The sequence below is a fragment of the Sorex araneus genome, chromosome X (assembly GCF_027595985.1).
Source record: "Sorex araneus isolate mSorAra2 chromosome X, mSorAra2.pri, whole genome shotgun sequence".
Lineage (NCBI taxonomy): Eukaryota > Metazoa > Chordata > Mammalia > Eulipotyphla > Soricidae > Sorex > Sorex araneus.
Window position 1 is genome coordinate 43,506,075 of NC_073313.1, and position 19,735 is coordinate 43,525,809.

The 19,735-nt window shown below is 41.7% G+C and overlaps 1 protein-coding gene across 13 annotated transcripts in view; it reads right to left on the reverse strand.

Annotated features, from left to right (window-relative positions):
- Positions 1–16,661, reverse strand: part of CASK (calcium/calmodulin dependent serine protein kinase) — a 454,745-nt gene extending 438,084 nt beyond the window's left edge. For 7 of the 13 annotated variants that reach the window (XM_055123473.1, XM_055123468.1, XM_055123465.1 and 4 more), the window contains exon 1: positions 15,918–16,659. In XM_055123473.1, coding sequence (XP_054979448.1) covers positions 15,918–15,976 — 59 coding nt within the window. In that variant the 5' untranslated portion in view covers positions 15,977–16,659. Of the gene's footprint in view, positions 1–15,917 lie in introns of all 13 variants that reach the window. The other 6 variants (XM_055123470.1, XM_055123469.1, XM_055123466.1 and 3 more) reach the window with 4 other exon arrangements.
- Between the last annotated feature and the right edge of the window lie 3,074 nt (positions 16,662–19,735).

The window sequence follows — 19,735 nt, forward strand, 5'->3', positions numbered from 1 at the left end:
AAGACTTGAAAAATAGCATCATTTCATGTTCATAAGAATCCCATGAATATCCCCGGTATACCCCCCTTTCCCACCCTCCCCCTGCCTCCATGACAGACAATCTTCCCCATACTCTCTCTCTACTTTTGGGGATATTGATGGTGCGGAATGCGTACTGATGGAGGGACGGGTGTTTGATCATTGTGTGATTGTAACCCAAACATGAAAGCTTGCAACTATCTCATAGTGATTCAATAAAATTAAAAAAAAAAAAAACAAAACAACAACAAAAAAGAATCCCATGAAGTAGATAACAGAGCCTATACATTCTTGTTTTACATGATAAAGAAACTGAAACAAGTGGCTATCTGGTCAGAACTCTTAACATTTTTTTCCTTTAAAGGATTATTTTTCCTACTAAAGTTCAAAGAACAGATATCAAATCTAGCTCAAACTAATCTTTGCAGCATTGTGTTCATGTTTCTTTATAGGAAAAATATTCTAATAAGAGTTTTAAGTTCATGTTCACATTTGTGGGCCTAATTCTTAAATTTTCGAGGAAAACTTCTCCAAGAATCCGCACCTTTAATCATATGGCAAGTTAAAGCACTCCTGACCTTTCACTTCAATGGGTCAGAGACTGTGAAGTGTGGTTAAAAACCCACCAGCAGCCCAGTACAAGTATTCAGCAATGAGAGAAACAATATCTATGAAAATAATTCAGAAACTAGAGGTTCAAGTCTAGAGTATGCCTTCTCCAAAAAAGCAAGAGAATGCTTTCTCCAATGCTAATGAAAGTGTTTTCATTTAAATAAGCACTACAAATTCACATCCCCTGCAAGAGGGAAATGTTGGAGGAAAGAAGCATAGCCCACAACACGTTACCTTATGAGCAGTAGCAGGTTTTTTTTTTATTTCATCCTTATTAGTACACTTTATATATATTATATATGTTGATTATAATGTGGGATAATTACACTCTCACTCTTGACCTGTGATCTGAATAGTCCACTAGCAATATTTTTAATTTATATGAAATATAAAGTCCTCGAAGAACATGACTTCTTGTTTGTTTTACAAGCATCCAATTATTTTACAAGCAACCAATGGAAAAATATTACTAAGAAAGATAATCTCAAATTCAGTGCCACCTATAACAGCTGAGACAAAACCCCAGGTAAGATGTACTAAGCTTACGAAGGCCAGGGAAGTGTCCTCTAAAGGCTGGACATTCTGCTTTTGAACTAACAGCTTAGTGAAGTTTGACTAAAACATCTAACCTAAAAATGCAATATAATTAATACTGCCATAGGGAGAGATATCTTTTACTGTCCTCCAAAGTCAACCTAAGAAGCGTTTTCATTGAATTGATCTAAATAGATTACAACACAATCATTCTCCCACCTGACAATGTAATATGATCTAACAGATTAAATGTTGTTCTGTCAAATTTAGGTAATTTAGATTTAGTGCTCAAATGTATCAGGGACTATAACTTTAGGATCTTTCTGCTTCATTTTATTCACTGTGAAAGTATAGACACTTGCCATAATAAGCTCTGGGGAAATTACATAAACAAAAGAGATAATATTCCTAAATTCTGTATATGACTTACCTAAATATATATTCTGGGGTATTCCTTATCTCAGTTCTGAAATTTCACATTAACAATTCATCTTTCAAAAATCCAAATGCAAAGGTAAAAACTGTAATACAGGGTACCATGAAGATAACTCAAAAGCACATACCTTGCACCTATGAAGCACTGAGTTTGAATCCCTAGCACTGCATGCCCCACCCCCACCCCCAGCACCACACAGTACTGTTCCTGATATTCCCTGAGCACAGACGAATGTAGCTCTGGTGGCCTCAAGCATCTCAATGAGGTGGTCTGAGCAACAAAATGTCAGGAGTCCATTTACAGACCAAGCATTGTGGGAGTTGCTCTAGGACCCCAGAGCACCACTGGGGTGTCCACTATAAAGAAAAGTTGGGATATGAAATTGCCTCTTTTAACATAATCTTTGGACCTTTACACCACACTTCAAAACGGTAACCCAGAACAGTCTTACAAATGATAAAACTCCATACATTCAGAGAACATTATCTTTCCAGTGTATGTTTTAATTTTTAAATGACAAAGCACTCTTGAATTATTTCCCTTAGCATGATACTCTCAAATTTTATCTATGTTGTTGCAAATGGCAAGATTTTGTCCTTTTTTAATTGCTACTGTGATATTCCTTTGTATGTATGTGTGTATATGTGGGTTTATATATATGTATATAAACATTTTTATTCATCTGTCAATAAACACTTGATTGCTTCCATACCATGCCTGTTGTGAATAATGCTGTGTAATCAATATACTGTATAATGTTACTCACATGACGAATGTAAAACAAAACAAACCTCCCAAACTGAAACAAGCTCACAGATACAGAGAACTGAATAGTGGTTCTCTGAGGGGAAGGGGCTGTGGAAGACAAGCTGAGCAAAGAGGGTGAGCACTGTATGGTGACAGAAACTAATCCTTGGTGGCAAGTAACTGCATTGTATAAAAATTGTGCAAAGTAATGTTTTAAACTGAAACTTACATGATGTTATAAACAACTGGTGCTTCATTTATTTAAAAAAGCCACAAACCATTCTAAATTTCATAGCATCCACAGCCACAAAGCATGTTTTATAAAATGGATTTCAGATACAAAATAGAATCTGAAAAGATTTTATTTATATTACGCACACACCTTAACTCCAAACAATGCCTTCATCAGAAGATCTTGATGATAGACATTCTTGATGAAGTCATAAAATGTAAAGCAGTATCATAGGTCTCTGATTAGGTATAATAATTTACTTAGCGGGAGACCAAAACAATAGTTATGGCAGATAGGGTGTGTTGCATGTGCCCAACCCAGATTTGATCCCCAGCATCCCAAATGGTCCCCTGAGCACTGCCAGGAGTGATCACAAGGCCAGATGTGGCCCTCACCAAAGAAAACAAATTTTTCAAATTAATAAAAATTTATCTAATGAAGACTGAAGAGACAGTACATGCGGTAAAGCATTTAACTTCTATGTAGCTGACCTGGATTCAACACCCAACACCCCATATGATACCCTAAGCACTGCCTAGAGTGATCCCTGAATACAGAGCCAGGAGTTAAAGCCTGAGCACTGGAGGTGTGGCCCCAAAACAAAAAAAAATAGTGATTTTTTTTCCTTATTAACTTCAATAAAGCTGCTATTTTAAAGAACCTCCTAGTTCTGATCATCACTACTATATTCTCAGCTCTACACTCATTCACTCTATAGGGAATAAACTAGAAATATTTTTTTACCAACCCCACATTTATATTGTTTCCAGTCCAACCATCTCAGAAAATGTTGATGGACTGCTTCCTTTTAACCTAAGATTAAAAAGGGAACCCAAGGCATTTTTAAAAAGAAAAAGAAACACTGAATTATATCACTTCCCCTATTCAACAACAAAATCAGTTCAGTGGACGAGTTTCAATACCTTTATATTTTGCAGAAACAACCTACTCATTATGGGGTAACTCAGACCACTGAAAGAAGATCCCAACCTTAAGGACAAACAAGAATAAGAACTAAAAATAAGCTCCAGTTCCATTTTAATTAAAAACAGAACCAAGAAACTTACAGCCTAAGAAGCAAGTCTAGCCCACTGTCTATTTTTGTAAATAAAGTTTTACTGGAACACATTCATTCACTTTCATATGACTGTCTCACACTGTATTAGAGTTGAATAAAGCACAGTACACAGCATTCTATCTGTAAGTAGTTCACAGAGAGTTTGTCAACCCTTGGCCTACAATAAAGTTAAAAAAAACAGTACAAATGTGTCTTCGAGATAAAAGATTAACCAACAAACAATATAAGTTTTAAAAAACCATGCCACACAGAATGTACTGAAGAGACTCTGCTAGACAAGGTCTAATACCTTACTTAAAAGAATTCTATCCCTCATACACTACAGGTAGAATGGTGAAATAGCCACTTTGAAACAGTCTGGTAGTTTTGCAAAAATCTGAAACACAGACTTATCAATTTGACCCAGGAATTCCACTCTGAGGTATATACCCATGAGAAGTAAAAACAAGTCCACATGTCCACACAAATACTTATACATAAATATCCACAGCAGGATTATTTATAATAGCTCAAAGGTGAAAGCCATTCAAATGACCTATGAGATCTCATGATGAATGAACCTGTGAGACTTGTTCATGATGAATGAGTGAGTCAACAAAATATGGTATATACAAATAATCAACTACAACAATGTCTTAAAATGGAATAAAGGTCCCTTGAGCACCTCCAGAGTAGCTCTGGTGACCTCCTACTACTACTGGGTATGATGCCTATTTTAAAAAATAAAATATTAATATGTTTATAACATGAATAGCCCTTTAAAACACCATGCATAGGAAAGATTTCAGTCACAAAAGACCACATTTTTATGGTACTAATATAAAATGTCTAGAATAGGTACATCTATAGAGACAGAAAATAAACTAGTGGTTGTCCATGGCTGAGAAGGATGGCAAGGGGTGACAAGTAATGTATACATGACATTCTCATTTTGTGAGATGAAATATTCTGGAGATGACTGTGGTGGTGATTGTGTAACTCTGGGAATACAATAAAAAACACTGTATTAAACGGATGAATAGAATAGTATGTCAATAAGCCATTACCCCTAAAGAAGACATTCTATTTATTAAAAAATCCAAATTCAGATGAATAAAATTGCCCTTAAGATAACCAGTCTTGGAGATAGTACAGCAGGTAGGGTGTTTGCCTTGCATGCAGCCAACTGGGATTCAATTCCCAGCATCCCATATGGTCCCCTGAGCACCACCAGGAGTAATCCCTGAGTGCAGAGCCAGGAGTAACCCCTGAGCATCACTGGGTGTGACCCAAAAAGAAAAAAAAGATAGCCAGTCTCTTCTTCATACCAAAGGACAAGCAATACAATAGTACTGACGATCGGGTGCTTAGATAGGTCACATATAACCAGGTATGAATCTCCATGTTGCCACTTCTTATTGTCCAGGTTATGCTACTAATCTGACTCTTCCTCAGTTTCTTCATCTGTAAAATGAAGGAGCAGAAAGCCATTTTTTCTAAAAGGGAAGGGTTGCATCTAAAGTGAAATTAGAAAAATGTGTACAGTTTAACACCTGCATATAATGAACATTCAAGGCCCAGAATGAGGTCAAAAAGGCAGGAGTTTTTAATTGCTACTGGAAAGTTGAAATTTCTACTTGTTCCTTGAACTGCTTAAGAGTAAAACTGGGGGGCTGGAGCGATAGCACAGCAGGCAGGGCGTTTGCCTTGCACGCAGCTGACCCGGGTTCTATTCCCAGTATCCCATATGGTCCCCTAAGCACTGCCAGGAGTAATTCCTGAGTGCAGAGCCAGGAAAACCCTGGGTGTGACACAAAGAGAAAAATAAAAGAGTAAAACTGGAATTGTGACCCTAAAATTGCTCTAAGAAATAGGTTTATTAGAAAAACAAAAGATAAACATTTTTAATACTTTGAGATTTCTTTATTCTCCTCTTCCTATATTTCTTTACTTCATTCTCTAAATGAGGAAACAAGCCTAAAAGGATGAAATGGCTTATCCAAGAAGACAAACAACAAATCATCCGGTACTCTTGTCTTCACCTCTGTAAGAAGTTCTCCAACTGCCTTCTCCAAAAAGGTGGTAACAAGCTCTGGAGTGCTCGATGAGCACTCCTATAACAAGCCTGAGTACTTACTATGTGTCAATTTTCAACTTATGTTGAGGACAGACAGTAGGTGAATAAATCAAGTATGACCATGTTATGCTGGGTCAGAAAGAACTTATGGTATAAAGATTTTATTTAAAAAAATAAAATACTTTTGCTTTTTTTGGTTTACTTTGTAGGCAGTACACCTGACAGTGCTCACGGTTCACTCCTAGCTTTGGAACTGGGGATCACTCCTGGCATTGGTTAGGGATAGAACCCCAACCAGTAGGGTGCAAGTCAACCACCCTACCTGCTCTACTACCTTTCTGGCTCCTAGTTAGATGGACTTAAGTATCTGTTATCTACACCCACTGACAGGGAGCTTCTTAAAAATAAAAAACTCGGGACTGGAGCAATAGCACAGAGTGCAGGGCATTTGCTTTGCATGTGGCTGACCCAGGTTTGATTCTCAGCATCCCATATGGTCCCCTGGGCCAGGAGTAATCCCTGTGAATCACCGGGTGTGATCCAACAAGAAAAAAAAAGAAAATAGAAAACTCTCAGGTATTTGGTAAATAATAATGGCAATTAATAATAATCACTTTTAGACATTTTATACGGATTAATCTCAGCTTCCCCAAACCCTATAAGATACTCTCACCCTCATTTTACAGCTAAAGAAATAGGTTCAGAAAGGCTAAAGTGCCCACAGCCACACAGCTAAAATAACTGGATAAAATGAACAAATGAATACCTATTAGCGCCACTAACCATTTTAATGCAAGTAGTAGAAAAGAATGTTCATTTCACCATATTATTTATATAACAGAGCCTGTGTTTAACATGAAGAAAGTGCACATTTGGAAATTGTTGAAACATATCTACATAGAAGCCAACAGTAATTTGAGCATCTTAGGGATATTCTAGAAATAAAAAATACTTGTGCTGCACTTTACAATCACTAATTCATGCAAACTGCTCATGAAATAGCTATCATTCCTTCTGGAAATAAGGAGAAAATGTCCACACTGTGTCTAAAGGTTATCAGATCAAATCTTAGGGGGATGTCTGATAAGTTATAAAACAATGTTGACCTATATGTTTAGGGAAAGTTCATACTAAAGATAAGCAGCAAGGTCAAATTATGTATGATGTCTCCAAAAAAGCATATGCTACAGTCTATAAAATGCATATATAGAAGTAATCTGCACTCTACAGAAGGGTTAGAGACCTTTGTGATAGAATATGAAGAATATTTTAATAAAACATTAAAATCTGTATATAGTAATACTACCACACCCACCCTAGATTTAAGTACACCAAAATACTCTCACATGACAGAGTAAGAAGCAAAGTGCCTGCTATGGAGGCAGGGGGTGGTGGGATGGATACTGTGGGTGTTAGTGGCAGAAAATGCACACTGGTGGAGGGATGAGTGTTCAATCATTGTATGACTGAAACACAACCATGAAAGCTTTGTGACTTTGGTAATTCGTGGTTATCTCATGGTTATTCAATTTAAAAAAATTAAAATAAATTAAAAAAACAAAATACTCTCACACAAGACTAAAATTAAAAGCTAAAATACAATACACATTGCATATTACTAAATAACACAAAAGAGAGAGCAGTGAGAAAGCAAATGTGTGCACAAGACAGTATGCAATCATTTCTACCTGTAAATGATTCAGTAATTGAAAAATGGTACCAAAACAAATTTCAAAACGTGTACTCGAAAAAACTGAAAATACAGCAAAATGTGCAGTAATAGAACACAAGTGTGAAAGAATATGCACTTAGAGACAAAAATGTGGTCTGTGTGCAATCAAGTAATCCTTATTGTGAATAAACATGGATAACTGGAAAAAAGTGAATAAACAAAACTAATATATGGGCTCTAGTGGAAAGCCGTGCAAGTTAAGGAAGTGTAATACATTTAGTCCAGCTGGGACAGAAAATCTTGAGGAAAGGAATAATTTGTTTCCTGTAGGGGAAAGATTGAAGAAAGTAACAATGGACAATATTAAGGACTTAAAGTGCATGTGGGGGGGTGGGGGATGTGGCTCCATGGCAGAGTGCCTGTGACTGTGATCCCTGGCGCTGCAACAAATGTACCCTTCCGAGTGCCACCCCAAGCACCATGCAATAAGCCAGCACTCTGACCAAGTGTGCAACCCCTGTGAGCATTGAACGGGGTGTGTGAGTGCCACAGCCAGATGCCCAACGCCTGGATGTGAAAGCAGCAACAAAAAGGAAGAGGGAGAAGCAAGGGAAAAAAGAACTTTAAGTAAATTGGAAGTCCACACAATTTTTCTTCACCGTTTCGTTACAGGCTGTCGTTGAATTAAGTGTTGTACCACACTAAGCAACAAAAGGCCTACTCTTAAAACCACCAAATGGTTTTACTGAAAAGCCAGCCAGTGTAATGTACAAAACATTTACAGTGAAAGAGAAATCTACTTCTTTCCTCCGAAACAGGTTGCCTGTAAGAAAGCTTTCCTTAGTAGCATATTACCAGCGTCCATAGAAATGAAGTCTGAAGTCAGAACCTTGCTTTTCAGCCACACCATGAATTGAATATTAAACATTTTATTCATCTTGACAGATGCTTTATATGCCTCTCTTATAGAAAAGCTTTTCCCTGGTCGTCAATAAGAACGTGTTGGCATTTTATTTAACTGATCCTTCTTGCTTTGAAACTTTTGTTAAATCCAATTCTCCTTAACTTTTCTAACCATGAGGTATACTCCAAATAAGCACCATTACCACTTGGTAATTCATTTATTCATAGTTTAACATCCAGATGACTCCTAACACTTCAATATCATTCCAAACCTCTCATCCCAAGTTTGCTCTGGCATTTTCAGCAATGTCCACTTACGAATGGCTTACACTTGAATATAGTGAATGTTCTAATCCCTGCCATGCAATACTGGGTGGCAGTTTAAGAGGACACATAAGCTATGGAGGAGTCTTCAGCTATACTATTTTCTGATGAAAAACAAAGAATCCAATAGAGTCTGTAAATATGAACCTGCTGTGTTTCAAATAAAAAAAAAACTTCCAGAAAGACATACAAGAAAGAACTAGACAGTGATTATCATTGGAGAATGGGGCTAAGGATGGATGGAGAGTCACTATTTACCTCTGTACCATCTACAATTTTAATTTAATTGTATAATGTCTTTTTATAAAATAGAGCTAATAAAACATCCTATAAAATCATTGCATTTCAAAAATGAAAATAAATCTGAACTTAGCCTCAGAAACAAAATCTCCCCAAGGTAGAAAATCAAACTGACCTGGGCTTTATAACCAATCATATCGTAATACCATAATGACATTCGAATCTAACCAGTTGAAAGAGAGAATATCAGGATTCTGGGTGGCCTTGGAAAGGAAAGGGAAGCAGATCCTTTTGCACCATGAACCCTGAAGCATAAACAGACTCATATTTGTCCATTTTAGAATCTGCACTGTCCATTGCAACTAAGGAATAAAACCCAGAAAGGAGAGAGCCACATACCCATCTTGCTGGCCGGGGCCGGGTACTTGCCTGTTCTGCAGCACTAACTCAATTGCTTGCTGTGTGGCACTGGCAGACAGCTGAGACACTCTCAGCTCACCAACTGTGGTTCGGTACATGGTTTTCAGAGTGGGAAAGAACAATTTCAGTATTGGTCACAGGAGATAGGAATAACTACCATGTGGAAACCACTCCACCCCACCTGCAACAAACACCACTTTGAAACCTCATTACTCTGGTTTGGCAAGTTACAAGTAATAATCAACTCTCTGTGTGCTGGGGCAAGGGAATTAGAAAGAAAAACTTGGAAAGTAATGGTGCTAGAGAAAGTTCCAAAACAAATTATGTTCTGGATTGGGGGCCAATTTTCTCTATTTCCCTTGCTAAAGAATGCAGAGACATCAGTTGGATGAAAAATGTTAATTCGTTTCAGATAAAGAGAGAAAAACAAAATAGATGGAACAATGGATGGTAGCATGAAAACCTCTACTGAAGAGGTAAAGAAGCTTAACTCATAAATTGCATGAAAATTTGAAGTAAATGAACTCTGAAAAGAAAAAAGCATGTGCCTTTGCATGTGTGTGAATGAATGGTTTTTATAACTAGTAGAAATCCCGTATGTTCTTGGGCCGTTTATTCAGCCCTTTATGAATGCCACTATTTCCTGTAAAATGGGTAAAACTAAGGGAGGTAGTGCACGTAAAATATCTAGTACAGAAAGGCACAAATGTCAACTCTCTTAACAAAACAGGTATGTTACAATATTTTTTTACTGTAAACAATCAGTGGCAAAGTTCTTTGAAATGGTATTTCTGTGACATTTAAAATGTGAAAACATTTTCCAAAATGCAGCAATTCAAGAACAATCTTAAGAAAATACTCTTGGTTCCTTTAAACTACTGAGTGGAAATAAAACTAGATATAGTAACAATATGTGAATTTTTCTTTTTTCAATTTAAAGAAACTTTCCCAGGGCCAGAACAACAGTACAGTGGGTAGGGTGTTGCGTGTGGCTGTCCCAGGTTTGATTTCTGGCACACCCCACATATTCCCCCAAGCCCACCAGGAATGATCCCTGAGTGCAGGGCCAGAGTTAGCCCTGAGCACTGCCAGGTGTGGTTCAAAAACAAACAATAAAAAGGCTGGGGAGAGGAAATATCCAGGAATTCAACTTAAGGGACACTATAATTTGTCAAGTGAAAGTGGAAACAGATACAAATGAAAACCAGAAGTGGGCGCGAGATGCTGGTGGCAGTGAAGAGCACATATCAAGCACATATCAAGCACATAGAAGTATGTCGAAGTCCTAGAAAGCAAGGGATCACAGGAAATATTTATGAAGACAACATGCAAAGGAAACTTCAGAAGCTCCAAGTCATAAAGCTGTCCATAAAAAAGCATACGACAGTATAGGCCAGAGAGACCACTCAAAGGGCTATTGTGAAGGCTTTGTATTTGAGAGGCGCAGGCATCCATATTCCCCTGAGCAATTCTGGGGGTTGCCCAAGAAAGCCCGCACCCCCAAAAGAGCAGATTCAGAGGAGGTCGTGCACATTCAGGAAAGTGACCATGTGGACATGAGTCTTGTTCAAAATGGCCTCAGAATCAAACTGCATCATTAGGTTGGATACAGTTTTCCTATTCCCAGTAAGGCCGGACATGTATAGGAATCAGACCCAGTGTTTAATGGCTTCTTCCTCTCAAACCCTTAGTCTAACGCCCATGGCTTGTATCTCTCTGGGCTGCCTACTGGTTAGCTGGCTTCCTTTTTATGTTACACTATTAGTGCTCTAATCAAACACTTCTTTCAGGGAGTATATTCTTATTTCTGGAAAAATCTTATTTCCTTCAGGTTCACAGTTGACCTTTTCCTAAGATTAAAAAAAATCTACTTTACCTACAATGTCTAGGTATAATTTGCAGGAAAAAGAAAAAGTGCAGTATGATGTCCCATTACCCCCATGTGGTACGAGAAACCCAAATCATGGGGCCAATCAGTGCACATGAAAGTCAATGCAATTAGTATAAAAAAACTGTACTGACTTTTTTCTATGCCAAATATTTTTTTTACATATTATTAATCCAGTATTTATATAAAAGCTGCATTTTACCAATTCATTAGCAAACTGCTACTGGAATTGAAGCACATGATTTAAAATATATTATGAACATGACCATATTCTTGAGTTTGTCAAAACACAATCCATATTAAACATATAAATTTCTTGAAATTAAGGAGCCATCATCATCATGGTATTGAACTAATCCTTGTTCTACTGTTCAAACATCAATCACCATGTTAGCATTAGATGAGTGTCATAAATCAATATGAATCTTAAAAGGTCCAAGAAATCAAAGCCAAACATAAAAATAGATGAAATAAAATTCTTAGACAAGTGTGAAAATTTGTGTTTTAAATCAAAGATAAAACCCATGTTTTTGTCTTTGGGCCTCAATACCTCCATAAAAATGGTTTATTGTACTTTTAAGAAACTATTAGGTCTCTGAAAATTCAGACCCAAAATATGACACACATAACCCAAGTTTTAAGCAAGTGTTTCAATCACTGATGTACATTAACATCACTCAGAGAACTTTGAAATATACCAGCGACCAGGACCCCCTCCCAGGAATTTTGATTTCATTGTTCTGACACAGGGACCCGACATCGATCTTTGTTTTAAAAGCTCCCCCGGTGATCCTAATATGCTGCCAGGTGGAGAACCACTCCTTTAAATACAGCCTTTTGGGACAATAATTGCTCTGAGGTTGATAAACATGCTTTATGTCTTTTCATGAAATTTTATTAAAACCACTCAATTCATTCCACAGCTAATGGGTGCCTGTTACACTGCAGACATTGTGTGAAATAATGGAGAAAGATGTGTAGGATATATGCCTGGCCTTCAAGAAGCTCCCAACTAGCTAGGTAGAGGGCCATAAATAAGTAACTGTAATTAAATATGATAAGTGCTCCCGAGTGTAAGCAAATACAGCATGCTGAAGAAACTTGCAGGTCATCCTTGAGGAGGGCCATGCGTTACTTGTTTTAAGAGATGTCCTGCCCAAAGTAGTAAAGCCAGAAGTAACAGGTTATTAAATACCCTAAATAAATACCAAGGCAAAAATTCGGTTTGCACAAGGTGAAAATGGTGTACATTCTGTCACTCTTTCACAGAAACCACTGCACATGAAGTAGGCACTACCGCTTTAATTTGGATGAAGCACCTTACATTTTCTTTTGTGTAATATTACTGATTAAACACTCAGCCTAAAACTATGAGTTTGTAAAAGATACAGGAAATGACCGCTGTGTAAAAATTAGCCGCTTACCTGTACTACCTGTACTAATTAATATCCCACTTTTTCAATAATTGCTTCATTGATAAGACAAGAGATTTTGGGATCAATAAGGCATCATCATTAGATGATTTGTTTCAGTCACTTGAAAGACGTTGCATGAGGAAATGTTATGGGAACAATAGGTATTAAAAGAGCTTTTATAAGACTTTAAAAATGAGGAACACCAAGGAAAGACTTACACGGAATTTAAAGACAGGGAATTCTCTGAATACGCAGAATAAATCAGGCACATAGATAGTTTTAACAAGAGTAATGACTATTACTCACTAGAAAAAAAATATGCCCCAAAATGACCTTTATACTTTAAAATCCCATTAACTCTATAAGCCATTTTTCTCAATTAAGTATGAAAATATACCATACGGGATCTAAATTAAACTAACCCTTTGGGTTATGGATGGCCACGAAATGAATAGTGGATGCGTAAATGAGTAAATGGATAAATAGAGGCTAGGCAAGTGAGTGGTCAACTGATAAATAAAAAGGGGAAATTCGTTTTAAAGTACTTCAATGAAGACTATTAGGATCTAACAGTCAAAAACAATTTGACTGTTATTAAAGAAAAATGGCATAGAGAAAAATCACAATTCCAGATAAGTTAGAAAGTAGCCGAAAGATTTTCAGTACAGGTGAACATCTTCAAGGGCTGTTTAAATCCAGAGTTGAGCAAATTTTAAGTTAAAATGTATGCTGTCAAGGTCCCTAGAAGAAAATCTCAAGTGAATTTCAATTTACAGATCAATATATGCTGAGACAATTTACTAGAGAAACCTCCAACCTTTACACCTGGTGAAGAACAGTATCATTACATTCTTTTCCACCAAGGCAACATGAATTCATTATTCCATGGAGTGACATATTATAAATGGCAGTCACCAAATAAGATTTTGGATGACATGAACATGATTTTACAGTTCACAGTTTTTAAGGTAGCCAGAGTACCTATCAGCGCCCATCCCCACACCCCAGTTAGCTTGCTCTCCCTCTTTTGATAGCTCTGCGCAACAGAAAAGAGAAATTCAGCTCTACCAGGAATTACCTGAAAATATTCTATCAATTCTATCTCCAGAAAATTCTACTTGTGCTAATATAATGATGACCACTTCATTTTATATCCAAAGAGTTAAAATTGTAAAAGGGTGAGAACTAGTTACTAACATTGAAATGCGAATGTCTGTATTCTATCATCCCGATATAATTAATATTTTTAATTTCTCATTTTTCAATTATGATTTTGGGCTGGCCCATTTCAATCAAATACAACAGGAACACAACAAGCATCATGCACATACACGCATTATGTGGAGATTTTGGGAAACACCAAATTTCCTTCACTTAGTATTAAAAAGAAACCAAGGACATTTTAAAAATCATATGTCTCTCAAGTACTGAACATCCACATATGGCTATTAAGCACTTGAAATGTGGGGAGTCTGAGGAAATGAATTCTGAATTTCCTTTCATTTAATTTAGAACAAGATACAAAATTCAGTTATTGACAAACTTTTAGATATGTTTGAAACAGCTTGGAACAAGGTGAATCTACTTTTGCAAAATGTGATTTTTATGAAACCCTAATACAGACCAAGTATTTCCCGTGAACATTTTCACTTAGCATCAGAACTGAGACATGTTGTCAATGTTAAATTCACCTTGGATTTCAAAGACTTGAGTACCAGAAGAAGAATAAAATATCTCATGCATAATTTCTACACTGCTTGCACGTTGAACCGTTTGGATCCGGTGGGTTAAATAAAATATGTTGTTAAAATTCACTGCACCTATTTGTTTTTAGTCCTTTGAATGTGACTTAGGAAATTTACATATGTAAATTGCACACATCGAAAATGACAGATGTGGTTTACTATCCAGATCTTTTGGACAGCGCTGCTCTACGGAACTTGCACAACCACTTCTCACCGGGGCACATTCGCCAGCCTTCTAGTACACTGGCTGCAAATGTAACAATAGGGGAAAGGAGCGATTGCGTCCTTGTATCAAACGGGTCTGAGAAAAGAAAGTGTGTAGCAAGCTCTACAGTGTGCAGCAACATTGTAACCTCTGCCGGGAAGAGGGGGAAAAGGAGCTCTCCGCACTTAAAACGAATTGAAACCTAGGACTGCAAACAACTTAAAAGACACAGACCAACTGCTCCAAGGTCTTGATTTCTTTTCCCAAACGCGACCTTAAAACAGGCAATAAAGCCCCGCTTCCAAAAGGAGGTGAAACAGTTCCCTGGTAGCTATCGAGCAATCCGTAATCGAGACGCCAAAATTGCTCTTAAATCTTGTGTTCTCAACTTTTAAAGCCTCCGAATACATGGCTGAACTAGGAAATCAACTTCAGCTCGCCAGGATTTCCCTCACAAGCAAATTAGCAGAATTGTGCGCTTGGAATACTGTTTGACAAGAATGAAAAGGAAACTATTCAAAACAGATTTAAGGAATGGACAATTAGATGAGGAACTGCAGATTTAATTCTCAATCAGCACTGTGATTAATCTGATTCCCGGCTTTTCCCTAGTGTAATTATACAGCCCAGATGAAAGGATGAGCATTTGGACTGTCAGTTCTATATTCTAGACCAGCCCGGTGACTCTAAGCAGACGGCTCGACCACGCTAACCACCATCCCAACAGCCGAGGGGAGCCTCGAATACGGAATTAACAGTCATTGCATAACGAGGCATTAAAAATTCGGCTGCCCCCAACTCTTTGCACGTTCGTCTCCACCAGGTGAGGAATTTGCTGAGAACTGAACGCACCGCGTCTTAATTGACCCCTTCCGATCCGGGCATGGGGTGAACACAAAGGCATCGCTCTAATATCCTGCACAATAGACACACACCCCACAATTAAAAACCCTGGACGTTCTTTCTCTCCCTCTCCACCCAAGCGAAGGAAACGCAAGCTGCTCTTTTCGTTAGTGCTCGATGGTACACACAAGGTAACAATAACCCCAACTGTTCCCAGAAGCAACTATAAAATCGGTCTGGCCACGTCCCCGTGCAACCGTCAGATAAAAGGCAGACAGCCGATTGCAGCCGGCCCCACGCCTCAAAGGGTGGGCGACCCCAGCTCCCGGGCCTCCGCCGATCGCCGAGAAGCCCCCCCCCCCCCAGACCCACACCCGGCGGAAAGTCCAGGTACACGTCTGCAAATACTTCGGGGCGAGGAGGGCGAGGGAGGTGGCGGGGAGGGCAGGGGGCAGGCCCGGGGCGGGGTGCGGGTGCGGGTGCGGGAGGACCGGGGCATCAGTGCAATGCATTTTTCCACACTCCCCGCTCCCTCGCGTGGAGACTCACTTGCCGATCACCTCGCACAGCTCGTACACATCCTCGAACAGCACGTCGTCGTCGGCCATGGTCCGGAGGGGACAGCGGCCGCAGCGTGGAGGGCTCCGAAAACGGGGGTGGGGGCGCCCAAGAGCTCCGAGCCCGGCCCCAGACTCGCCTCCTCCCCTCGGGACCCGCGAGTGCTCTCCGTGCCGAGGACGGCCGCGCGGGGCGACGAGGCCCGGAGACTGCGGCGCCTTCCTCCTGCGGGGCGAGCGCCGGGGCGCGGGCGGCGGGGCCGGGGCGCGGGAGAGCGAGGGCGGCCCGGGCCCGGCGCCGCCCGCCCGCCCGCGGCTCCTCGCTCGGCACGGGCCGCGCTGGCTGCCCGGCGCGCGGCGCTCGTCGGAGACGGCGCGGCGGGGCTCGGCGCTGCACTCGGCAGCCCGCGCGGGCGCCGAGGCCGCGAGCGCTCCGTCCGCGGAGCCCGGCTCGGACTACAGAGGGGGCAGCGGCAGGACCATCGAGGGAGGCTGGCGGCGGAGGGAGGTGGCGGCGGCAGCTCGGCGCTGGGGACCAGGAGGCGGCGGCAGAGACGCTCCCTCCTCCTTCTCCTCCTCCCGCCGCCGCCGCCGCCGCCGCCCGCCGGGGAGTTGGGAGGGGGCTGCGCGGGGCTGGTTGGCTGTCCGCGGCGGGCGGGAGCGCAGGCCACCGCCTTCGGCTCCTCCCCCTCCGCCCCGGCCGCCGCCGAGCCGCGCGGGAGCCGCGCGCACCCGCCTCGCGCACACACGCCCTCCTCCCCGCCGCGGCCGCGCGGCTCCCCGAGCCCAGGCCCCGCCCCCTCCAGCCGGCCCGGGCCGCGAGGGAAAGGGAACGGGGCTCGGCGGCGCATGCGCGCCCGTGCGCCACGTCACGGCCAACGGGAGGGCGCCGGGACTCTGGAAGGGGCGGGGGGGGGGGTGGGTTGCGAGTTGGCCCGCGGGGCGCGCGGACGGCAGCGGCTAAGGGCGGGGGTCGCTCGGGGTCGTCGAGTCCGCGGGACGGCCGCGGAAGTGGCTGGGGACAAAAGGTCGGCCACCCCAGGCACGTTTTCGGGGCTCGTCCGGGGCCGGGCGAGGGGGTTCCCAGCCCCGGCCGCTCCCCTTCTCCTTCTTTTGTAACTGCAGGAAGCCTTGCCCCCCGATTTGGCCGCGCCGAGCGTTTGGGAAAAAAAGGGTCCTGCTGAATGGGCAAGCCGGGAGAGAAGTGCAGAGCCTGTCACTCCGGCTCGGGCTCGGGCGGCGGATGTTGTTCGTGCCGCTCTGTCATCCTGTAAAGAAAATGAGGGTGGGACGGGGGATCGCAAAGAAAGAAAGAAAGAAAAAGAAAGAGAGCAAGAAGTAAGCAAATGAAACTGTGCCCACGAAAGTGTGCGGCGACAAATGACATTTTAGACACAGCTTCTCCCGCATTCTGCTACCAGTTCCACCCAGATCTACCCAGCGTCTGCCACCCACGAGACGCAGCTTAAAGAGAAGTCGGGAAGGCAGGGGCGTACTGAGACTTTAAGCCCGGGTGTATACTGGCCCCAAGTCCCGGCACCTACTCTGTCGCCTCTACTCCCTACTTATGTTAGATAGGTCATGATGAAAAGGCAACTCAAAGGAGTGAACGTGTCCGGTCAGCCAAGGAGTGAGGTTCAGGGTGTTGCCGCTGTAAAAGGATGGATTCACTATGAAGATTTCTATTCCACTGAGCATGTGCGGAATAAGCCAGCGCCATCAGACAGGTATATGCCTCAGTTGAGGACCAATAAAAAAGTCTTTGTTCTTCTGCACGGCATAAGTGCCCAGTTAGTTCATAAGTCAGCTTCTTAACATGATCGGGTAAAATTCTCAGCGCTGTTATATTAAAAAAATAACATTTACCGGGACGGAGGGCACAAGGAGTGGAGACCCACACCCTAACTACCTTTCAGAAACATTTTGTGCAAATCTTTGACCATCCCTCAAAAGAAGAAAAGATTTCTCAGTGAAAAGGGATTTGAGTATTAAACCATTTTTTAAAAGGCACATCAGTGGAAAGATATTGTATGCGGATTTTCTCCTTTCCCAAACAACTGATGTTTTCTCTAGGGAAGAGAGCTTTAGAAGCTGGGAAACATTGCCTCCAGTTTGATAGTTCAAAAGTTCCAAATCACTCATCCAAAATGTGCTTATCCATCTGGTACCTAAGTAATGAATAAAATCTCATTCGGTTCTTTCCCAAAGAGCTCAGTTACCTGCACATGTCTCTTTATCAGCCCCACTTCCTCTCCCCACCCCACAAGGCTTGTGGTCTTCACATGAAAGTTTCTTTTCTTCTCTTTCTTTTTTCTGGTGTGTGAGGGGGGGACGGGGGGGCGGCCGCCCCCAGTGGTGCTCAGGGATCAATCGTGGCAGGAAACTGGGGGAACATAGGTAGTACCCATTATTGAATTCGTGTAGGCTTTGTGCAAAACAGACACCCTATCCGCAGTCCTATCGCTCTGGCCTCTTTGGGAGTTTCTTGTGTTCCACAGGGTCCTTGCGCTAAAGAAGGGCAATTAGAATCTAAAACAAAAGAACCTGAAAGTAAGTTAAGAAGGTCACTGCAGAGGGCTGGAGCGATAGTCCAGGAATTAAGGAGCTTCGCTTGCACGTGGGTGTGCCAGCTGCAATCCCTGACACCACACTGGTCCTCAAGCCCTGCCATGAGGCATCCCTGAACACAGAGCTAGGAGTAATCCCCGAGCGTAACAGACTGTGCTACCTCATACATAAAAAAGATCACTACAGAGCTAGATTTGTACTGTTCATCAAAGCATGGGAATCACAGCTGGTTTAGATCTGAAAAGAGCCTTAACTTTAGCCAACCCAACTCCATCACTTACAGATATGGAAGTTGCTCTCCCAAGAACCAGTATTCCCCTCCACAAACCTAGTAGCTCTAGGTTTGAGGTGAAGTTGTAACCACTTTGTCTGAATAGATGGGTCCAAAGCTATTGAATCAAGAAATATAGTCCCCTCCTCCTTGACACAAAGATTAAGCTAAATTAGTTAGCTCTTTTTTTTGCTTTTTGGGTCTCACCCAGCGATGCTCAGGGGTTACTCCTGGCTCTGCACTCAGAAATTACTCCTGGCCGTGCTTGGGGGACCATATGGGATGCCGGGGATCGAACCCGGGTCAGCCACATGCAAGGCAAACGCCCTACCCGCTGTGCTATTGCTATGGCCCCATAGTTAGCTCTTTTTTACAGGGCAAGGGGGGGGCACATCTGCCTGTGCTCAGGGCTTACTACTGGATCTGTTCTCTGGGATCACTGCTGCAAGGCTCGTGATCTTGGAGGTGGTGATCGAACCCAGGTCAGCCTGGTGTAAAGCCAGTGCCCTAACCACTGTACTGTGGCTTTGGCCTCATTTATTGGCAACTTCTGGTCACTGGTGTTGAATGGCTTCAGGTCTTCCAGCCAGTGTAAAGTTCAAGATTTTCCTTCAGTAGATGGGGAATTCTTTCTCCCCACCCCACCCGATAACCACTTCACTAGCCTTGAGTATAAAGGAATGCAGCCTTATTACTGACATCAGACATCTTATTCCAATAAGGGTAGTAAGACCCAAAATAAAAGTGGTACTGATGACCAGCAGGGTATGATGTCCTGGATGATGTTTGCTTTTATTTCCCTCTTTTGAAAATTGATTTATCATTAACTTAAAATATTACAAAATTTCAGTGGTATAGTGCAACACTTCTATATATGTACAGAATTCCCTGTACCCACCACCAAAGATCTAGGGCCTCCTGCAACCAAAAAACCCTTCTATCCATTCCTGCTACTCAGTTCCACTAGAAAA